This window comes from Haliotis rufescens, unplaced genomic scaffold (genome assembly GCF_023055435.1).
Source record: "Haliotis rufescens isolate VD_foot unplaced genomic scaffold, xgHalRufe1.0.p SCAF_10, whole genome shotgun sequence".
NCBI classification, from domain to species: domain Eukaryota; kingdom Metazoa; phylum Mollusca; class Gastropoda; order Lepetellida; family Haliotidae; genus Haliotis; species Haliotis rufescens.
The window spans coordinates 16,231,802-16,241,396 of record NW_025963780.1 but is presented as its reverse complement, the minus strand read 5'-3'; the positions used below and the strand labels follow the sequence as shown (position 1 = coordinate 16,241,396).

The following is a 9,595-nucleotide window of genomic DNA, read 5'->3' as shown; positions in this document are numbered from 1 at the left end:
TTAGGATTTCCGGGGATATATAGATGACTCCTGTTTGATTCCTGTAGTAGCCATTGTGGCACTGCCAATCTTGAACACACCCTTAATCTGAGAGAAAATAATACATTGACGTAATTTTTTTATAAATTACTAAATACAATGGCACTGCCTAAACCTTAACAGATGTAGTGTCGGTGTATTTTATTTAACATTGCAAAGGGGGCACACGTGGCCCACAACTAACAACGAATTCGAACTGACTCACTCACTATCATTGCAAACATAAAGTAGATTCATAAAAGCGATCATAAAATCCTCATTCAAGCAAGATAACTCCTTTTACATATCAAACTCTACTAGAGTAGCTTCCCTTGGAATGACCTTCGTATTTCACAACGTTTGTTCTCCATGTTCAACTCATACTGATGACAACCAAGTGTTGATGTAAATGTATATATATTTACAATGTAAGGCAGACGGAAGTGCTGAGTTATGCATAAAGTCGACGCATGCGTGGTTTTGCCTAGAGTAGCGGCGTCATGACAACGGTTTGCCCTTCCTGTGTGTCAGCCATTTTGAGAGATATCACTGGAAGTGTTCTCAGTTTTATCGTGCAAAATACGACTCTAAAAGTGTGTACGACTTGAAGAGGTGGAGAAAACTATGAATCCTACTACGGCAGGTATATAAAATTTGTATTTTGACCAGTGACAAAGGGACATGTAATTGTTTTAATGTGTTTAGAATGCAAACAATGAAACGCTGATGTTTCCATACGTCACTTCAAATTGTCATTGTCTGTATGTAGTTCTTACATTACAGAGTTGCACAAAACCAAATTCAATCTTCGGAATTCCCAGTGTATTATATTGTAGTGTTTCACAATAACTTAAGATGGTGATTGGCAACCTGAACATTTTAGGGAATTTAAGTTGTACTGGCATAAAAAGTGAACATGAAACACAACATTTTCGACTTCGTAGAATTCCTGCTCAAATGCTAAACTTGTTTTGAAGAAACTTAAATCTAATAAACGGTTTCCATTTAGATGTTGGTCTTTACTATTATCAAAATGACGAATTATTCTGTAGGCAGTTTAGTAAACTATTCATGTTACAGTGCCTGTGACCCGCTTGCCCTCCGGGTTGCCGACAGTGGTGATGGGAGATGGGACCAGATGTCTGGTAGATAACAACACTATCTGGATACCAGCTGGTAATCCTGTTAACTTCTCCCTGGGTGCTGGTTACCCACAACCAAGACTCCTGCAGCCTGGAGTTCAGACATCTCTGACTGGTATCCCCCTTACTCCTGCAGTCCAGCGACCACCTTGCAGTAGACGTAGAGAGATGATACCTGTCAGCCAGCCGCCTATCAGCCTGCCCAGTTCAGTGCTAGACCTGGAGCTGATGAGACCAGAGGTATGCAGGGGTATTCTTTTTTTGTGATGATTTTAAAACTCAAAACCATATTCAAAAGATGATTATACTTGTACTTACGTGATCATGAAACATAAAAATGATACAATGCATGACTATATCGCCCATTAGGCCTTCTCCTGTGTTCTGCCCCAACTTGACCCACCCAGTCCAGTTCCTCATCCCCAGTCTATAGCCCATGTTGGAACTCCTGCCATGCCTACAACAAGTTACCCCAAACTCAATGTCCATCAAAAGCGAAAACCAGAGCTCAAGCCCTGCAAACGCAAGCCACGCACATTCAGGCCAAAACCTGAGCCAAAGCCTCGCATTCCGAAGGAGACAATGAGAAAGTATCAGCCAGAGAGCAAGCCCTACTTTGTTCCTCAGCCTCTTGGAGCTCAGCACATCAAAGCCAAGAGCAGATCCCTGGGGAACCATATCACCAAGTCTGCGGGTAGAAATAGTATCATTAAGGCCTCACCTAACATTAGTTTTGCTGAACAGTTGTTGTCTGCTGACGGTGCTTACTTAAAGCCAACGCCTGTCTTGCCCAGTACAGGTTGCAAGACATTCCCTGTCCCTGTTAAGAATGTAAAGGATAAGGTTGTTTCGGCATCAGAGAGTCCTAAGTCAGGTGGTGTCACTGTTGCAACAGTAAGTGTAAATTCTGCCAAGTCAGTGGACAGATGTGAGCCCAACTCTGATGATGAATATGATGTGGAATATCTGTATCTTACCAAACTCATTTTAAGGAAAAAGAAGAAACCCACTGCTGAGCTCATCAAGGAGTCACTGCCCTCACGCAAGAGGAAGTGCCCAGATGACAACAGCGAGGTGCCCCAAGCTGTGAAGCAGGCAAGACTGGAGGAGCCCCAGGACACTCTGGAGGACCTGGAAGCTCTCCTGGCTGAGTACAGCTCCAGTCTCTCGTCTGGCACCAGGGACTTCTTCTAAACACTGTAAGGGGCAGGGAACAGGTAGGTATAGATTAGTGTGTAGTTAGGTTAATGTTTATACATTATCTTCAACATGTCTTTTGCTTATAGTCCTTGTTTTTGCAGTACGGTTGTGCTCTACACTACCATCTACTGTGCTACACTTCTGCACTATGTACTATCCTACACTACTCTGCTATGTACAATCTGACACTACTCTACCATGCACTGTCACTCTACTATGTTTTGCCATACACTACCCTACTCTGTACTACCACCTACTGTGCTACACTACTGTACAATGTACTATCCTACACTACTCAACTTTGTACTTTCCTTCACATCTGTACTTTGTTATTTTATTCTTCTCTACCTTCTCTGCTATTCTGTTCTTCCCTTCAAACATTTCTCAGTACCAATGATTGATGCATCACTCTGTACTATCCCATTTTCCTACTATACCATCCTACTGCTGTCTCTCTACTCTGTTGGGGCGGTTGGGTAGCCCAGTGGTTAAAGCGTTCGCTCGTCTGGCCGAAGACCCGGGCCCGGGTTCGATTCCTGACATGGGTACAATGTGTGAAGCCCATTTCTGGTGTTCCCCGCCGTGATATTGCTTGAATATTGCTAAAAGCGGCGTAAAACCATACTTACTCACTCACTCACTCTCTACTCTGTTACACTTTGGTATTTTGTACTAGCTACGATCTTATTGTCGTCTCTCCTATCCTTCTCTTGTACTGCCTGTTATTCAATTTTCTTCTCTCTACGATCACCATCTTTCCTTCCTTGTACTACCAACTATCTTGATGTCCTCTCTACTATCCCATTTTCTCCACCTTTGTACTATCTACCATTTAATGTTCCCTCTAGTATCCTACTCTTTCCTGTCTTGTACCATCTATAATCTTAATTTCCTCTCTACAATCCTACTCTTTCCTGTCTTGTATTATATATAATCTTCATTTTCCCTCTACTATCCTACTCTTTCCTGTCTTGTACTATCTATTATCTTAATGTTCCCTCTAGTTTCCTACTCTTTCCTGTCTTGTACTATCTATAATCTTAATTTCCTCTCTACAATCCTACTCTTTCCTGTCTTGTATTATATATAATCTTCATTTTCCCTCTACTATCCTACTCTTTCCTGTCTTGTACTATCTAGTATCTTAATGTTCCCTCTACTATCCTACTCTTTCCTGTCTTGTACTATCTATTATCTTAATGTTCCCTCTACAACCTACTCTTTTCTGTCTTGTACTACCTATTATCTAAAAGTTCCCTCTACTGTCCTACTCTTTCTTGTTTTTTCACTGTGAACCATCTAAATGTTGTCTGTACTATCAAGTAACAAAAAATAGACTGTGGAAACATGTCACTGTACAGTTTTGTAAGTGTATGAGAAGAGTGGAAAGGGACGGCTGTGAGGGGAGGTTGGAGGCCGTTTATTTAGTATGTAAATCCTACTCTTTCCTGTCTTGTACTATCTATAATTTTAATTTCGTCTCTACAATCCTACTCTTTCCTCTCTTGTATTATATATAATCTTCATTTTCCCTCTACTATCCTACTCTTTCCTGTCTTGTACTATCTATTTTCTTAATGCTGTCTCTACTATCCTACTCTTTCTTGTTTTTTCACTGTGAACCATCAAAATGTTGTCTGTACTATCAAGTAACAAAAAATAGACTGTGGAAACATGTCACTGTACAGTTTTGTAAGTGTATGAGAAGAGTGGAAAGGGACGGCTGTGAGGGGAGGTTGGAGGCCGTTTATTTAGTATGTAAATGAAAAAACATGTTTTTGTTTCTAACTTATGTCTTCAATGGTTTTATAATAAAATATCACTTTGCAGTCTAAGTAGTAGTTATGTTTTATTTCAATAACTGAAGTTGAATTGTGTGGTTAGTAAAGGTAGTGAAACAATTTGAATAAAAGTATATTGCTAAGCAAGGTATAAGCAAGAAACAATAATAGATAGTTAACAGCATTATCTTGGAGATGTCAATCACTGTATCTGACTGTGAGTGGTCATGAACTATCAGCATATATCTTCAACGAAAAGCCACCATTATGTTCTGTGATTTTAATCCTCAATGTCACACAAACACTGCTTGACGAGAACAATTTAACTTGAACCAATTGCAACAATAAGTTGTCAGAAGTCCTTGAGCCATATCAGTGTTAACAGCTGATGCAAGTAAATTAAACTGGCATTTCACAAACAATGCATGGCTAAGCATGCTCGTAAGCTTCGAGCAAAATGTGTCATTGAATTGTCACTCCTTTCAAGAAAAAAAAGACGACAAATAATTTTCAACATTGAAATATGGGCATCAGCATTCCCAAACGGGGGTAGGCACCCTCATTAATCCCACAAATATATAACTTTGAGATTTTTGTGCATCACTCGTGACTAAAAATATTCTCGGGAGTATCAGATTTTAATTTTACTTTGATTATTTGTCAGATACTTAGCACCAGATATTAAGAGAACATGTGAGCAGTTGCTTTAATTACTGTGTCTGACTGTAAGCTAAACGTTACATCATACTGGCAATATTGTCGCAATATAGTGACAAGAGACAACATATGATGTGTCCATTGAGGTATTTTCTCACAAAAGATCAGAAATATTTTTGTTTGACTGTCAAGGTGAGAATGAATACCTCTGATGTGAGTAAAACAAATGTTGAACATACTTGGTAAGATGTGAGTGAGTACCTGTATCGTTTTCCAAACCAATAGACAGATACAGCTGTATTGTACTTCTATAGCCTCAGGTGTTTCTCTGAATGCAGCAACACACACATGGAACATGTTATGGTTAACAGGTCAATGGGTGAGTGATTGAAGTAATGGGTAATTTTACAGCTGTAATGTGGCGGCATGTAAGGTAATCCAGTCTGGACCAGACAAACCACGATGACACACAACAAACCAGGTCACAGCTGGTCCTCCATCAAGTAATATTTGCAGCCAGCAGCTGATTTGACCTACACATTCTTAAGACAAGAATGGGTGACAGGTAAAAGTTTTCTAATATGGAAACCAAAAGGTGTTACTCTGATGAGCACTGATCATAAGTTGATATAATATGCATGTCACAGCTGGTCCTCCATAGATCACTTTTCACAACTAGCAGCTATTGTCACTAACACATTCTAAAGACAAGCTCGGGTGAACGGTAAATGTTTCATGATCTGGACACAAAAGGTTGGTCACTCTGATGAGCAATGATGACACATGCATTGATTTATCAAGAATATATTGTTTCACATCATATACTTCTTCCTGAGCAATACACGGTTGAGACACAGATTTGTCTCATATAGATGTACTTGTGGCATTTTCACAGTAATTTAATGTCAGCTCGTACATTTGGCAGAGCCATTCTCTCAACTATTAAGAGAATGTGTCTTATGAAAATATAAAAACAATGAAACTTCCTTTTCTGACATATGAAATCCGAAACAGTTTATTTATGACCAATGTATGACATAACATGACGGAAATAATGTCATTCCCAAGCTCAATTACCTTTTTATTCCTTTAATTAAAAGCAACATAGAAACTGAGGACTGTGTATGGTTTTATACTGCTGTAAATTATTAAACGTCCTTGTCATAAAATAAGCAAATTCAGTTGCTCAAAAGGGCAAAATAGCCATGAACATCTTTTTGCCTGAAAATCAGTGATGACACCAGGTGCTCACGAAAATGGTAAACCTTTACCTGCCCTACGGGTAGTGCCTGCATAGTTTGCATAAGAAAGTATATCTTTGTTTCCTGGCACAACACAGCAGTACTCCTGCCATGCCACGGGAGCATGTAAACAATCCAGACAATCAAATGATGGACCAGAAATCGAATCACATGCTGGCGCGTTTACTCTCTTTGTTGAAACCAAAAGTGGTATGTTAATTTGGAATTAGAAATACCCTAGCCATATCACATGTAGCTGGAGACAGGTGTGGCAGTGTTCAACGTTAGTTGTACAAGTCCCAAGAGATGGTCCGTGGCCGATTACAGTGTGCCAGACCTATTGTTCATATCAGGTTTCTCCTGTTAATCTGACATAAATTTTCACAAATGGTCTCAATACGTTAACAAGGCTTAACAAAGGAATTATTGCACTATTCCATTGAGGACAATGCTACACGACCTCTGAATTTCAATTTTAATATATTTTCTCTCTTACCATCGTCCTCCCACTTTACTTCCCATCCTCTCTCATAACCCATGACCCTAATTTCCCACCAGTCCATACCTCCGACCGTTCACAATAGTTCCCTTGAGCACGGCTACTCCCATGTCATCAAATTCAAGACCAGTTTCTACTTGCAGTTTCGAACCCTTATAGATCAACCACTGTTCTTCCCTGCTTCTCTCTGTGTCCTGTCTCCATTTCGTTTCCCTGTCTGTACCTACTTCAGGCCTTCCACCTCACTTCCCTTCTCCACAAAAACTCCCATGTACCCCCTTTCCTATATCTGCTCCTACATCCGTCACACAAAGTACTTCCCCTCTCCTCCTCCATTGTCCTCCAATTCCCCACCTGCCCCTACCTCCGTCCTCCCAGTGAACTTCCCTCCCCCTCTCCTGCTTCTATATCCTCCAATTCCCCGTCTGCCCCTATCTCCGTCCTAATAATGTACTTCCCTTCCCCTCTCCTTTCAAATGTCCTCCTTTTCTCCACCTACCCCTACCTCCGTCCTACCAGTGGACTCCCCATCCCCTCTCCTGCTGCTATATCCTCCAATTCCCCACCTGCCCCTACCTCCGTCCTAACAATGTACTTCCCTTCCCCTCTCCTTTCAAATGTCCTCCTTTTCTCCACCTGCTCTACCCCCGTCCTACCAGTCTTCTTCCCTTCCCCTCCCCGCCTCCAATGTCCTCCAATTCCCCACCTGCCCCTACCTCCGTCCTAACAATGTACTTCACCTCTCCTCCTCCAATGTCCCCCATTTTCCCACCTGACGTACCTCCGGCCAACGAGAGTACGTCCTTTCCCCTCTCCTGCTCCCACGTCTTCGATTTCCTCACCTGCCCTTATTTCCAGACTACGAGTGTACATCCCTCCACCTCCCACCCCCCACCCCTCCCCCAATGTCCTTCATTTCCCCACCTGCCCTACTTCCACGCAACCACTATAGTTCCCATTTCCAAACCTACTCCCATGTCAGCTATTTCCCCACCTATCCCTACCCAGGCTTCCCAATATACTTCTTTTCATATCATCTGTTCTCATGTTAAGAGCAGTACAAAACAATTAAACAATTTTCAAGAATATCACGCTGTCCTCATTGATGGAACAAATATATACACAACCAGTTCCCAGCCACACATTTCTTTCTTTATGGCAAGAATTTCACTATATATCACTCTCACTCCCCATTTCCCCACCTGACTGTACCTCCGGTGCTTCCTTTCCCATCTCCTGCTCCCATGTCTTCGATTTCCTCACCTGCCCCTACTTCCAGCCTCCGAGTGTACATCCCTCCACCTCCCACCCCAACCCCTCCTCCAATGTCCTCCATTTCCCCACCTGCCCTCACTCTGAATATTCCTGTTGAGCAACTGTGCCTTGGCGCTATTTTTATTCATGTACCAACCATTGTTGCCAGGGGAAGGAGTTAATGAATATTAAGTTACAGTGACTTAATTGGCTTCCCTTCTATTGGATTATTTTGCATTAGATTAGGATTTCCGGGGATATATAGATGACTCCTGATTCCTGTAGTAGCCATTGTGGCACTGCTAATCTTGAACACACCCTTAATCTGAGAGAAAATAATACATTGACGTAATTTGTTTATTAATTACTAAATACAATGGCACTGCCTAAACCTTAACAGATGTAGTGTCGGTGTATTTTATTTAACATTGCAAAGGGGGCACACGTGGCCCACAACTAACAACGAATTCGAACTGACTCACTCACTATCATTGCAAACATGAAGTAGATTCATAAAAGCGATCATAAAATCCTCATTCAAGCAAGATAACTCCTTTTACATATCAAACTCTACTAGAGTAGCTTCCCTTGGAATGACCTTCGTATTTCACAACGTTTGTTCTCCATGTTCAACTCATACTGATGACAACCAAGTGTTGATGTAAATCTATATATATTTACAATGTAAGGCAGACGGAAGTGCTGAGTTATGCATAAAGTCGACGCATGCGTGGTTTTGCCTAGAGTAGCGGCGTCATGACAACGGTTTGCCCTTCCTGTGTGTCAGCCATTTTGAGAGATATCACTGGAAGTGTTCTCAGTTTTATCGTGCAAAATACGACTCTAAAAGTGTGTACGACTTGAAGAGGTGGAGAAAACTATGAATCCTACTACGGCAGGTATATAAAATTTGTATTTTGACCAGTGACAAAGGGTCATGTAATTGTTTTAATGTGTTAAGAATGCAAACAATGAAACGCTGATGTTTCCATACGTCACTTCAAATTGTCATTGTCTGTATGTAGGTCTTATATTATAGAGTTGCACAAAAACCAAATACAATCTTCGGAATTCTCTGTGTCTTATATTGTAGTGTTTCACAATAACTTAAGATGGTGATTGGCAACCTGAACATTTTAGGGAATTTAAGTTGTACTGGCATAAAAAGTGAACATGATACACAACATTTTCGACTTCGTAGAATTCCTGCACACATGCTAAACTTGTTTTGAAAAGACTTAAATCTAATAAACGGTTTCCATTTAGATGTTGGTCTTCACTGTTATCAAAATGACGAATTATTCTGTAGGCAGTTTAGTAAACTATTCATGTTACAGTGCCTGTGACCCGCTTGCCCCCCGGGTTGCCGACAGTGGTGATGGGAGATAGGACCAGATGTTTGATAGATAACAACACTATCTGGATACCAGCTGGTAATCCTGTTAACTTCTCCCTGGGTGCTGGTTACCCACAGCCCAAACTCCTGCAGCCTGGAGTTCAATCATCTGTGACTGGTATCCCCCTTACTCCTGCAGTCCAGCGACCACCTTGCAGTAGACGTAGGGAGATGATACCTGTCAGCCAGCCGCCTATCAGCCTGCCCAGTTCAGTGCTAGACCTGGAGCTGATGAGACCAGAGGTATGCAGGGGTATTCTTTTTTTGTGATGATTTTAAAACTCAAAACCATAATTCAAAAGATGATTATACTTGTACTTACGTGATCATGAAACATAAAAATGATACAATGACTATATCGCCCATTAGGCCTTCTCCTGTGTTCTGCCCCAACTTGACCCACCCAG

General features: G+C 41.3%; 1 protein-coding gene across 1 annotated transcript; it reads left to right on the top strand.

Moving 5' to 3' along the window:
• The first annotated feature begins 461 nt into the window (after positions 1-461).
• On the top strand, positions 462-2,853 carry LOC124127748. The gene is made up of 2 exons (XM_048391819.1): positions 462-661; positions 1,099-2,853. The coding sequence occupies exon 2, from the start codon at positions 1,614-1,616 to the stop codon at positions 2,352-2,354; it is 741 nt and encodes a 246-aa protein (XP_048247776.1). The 5' UTR covers positions 462-661; positions 1,099-1,613; the 3' UTR covers positions 2,355-2,853.
• The last annotated feature ends 6,742 nt before the right edge of the window (positions 2,854-9,595 follow it).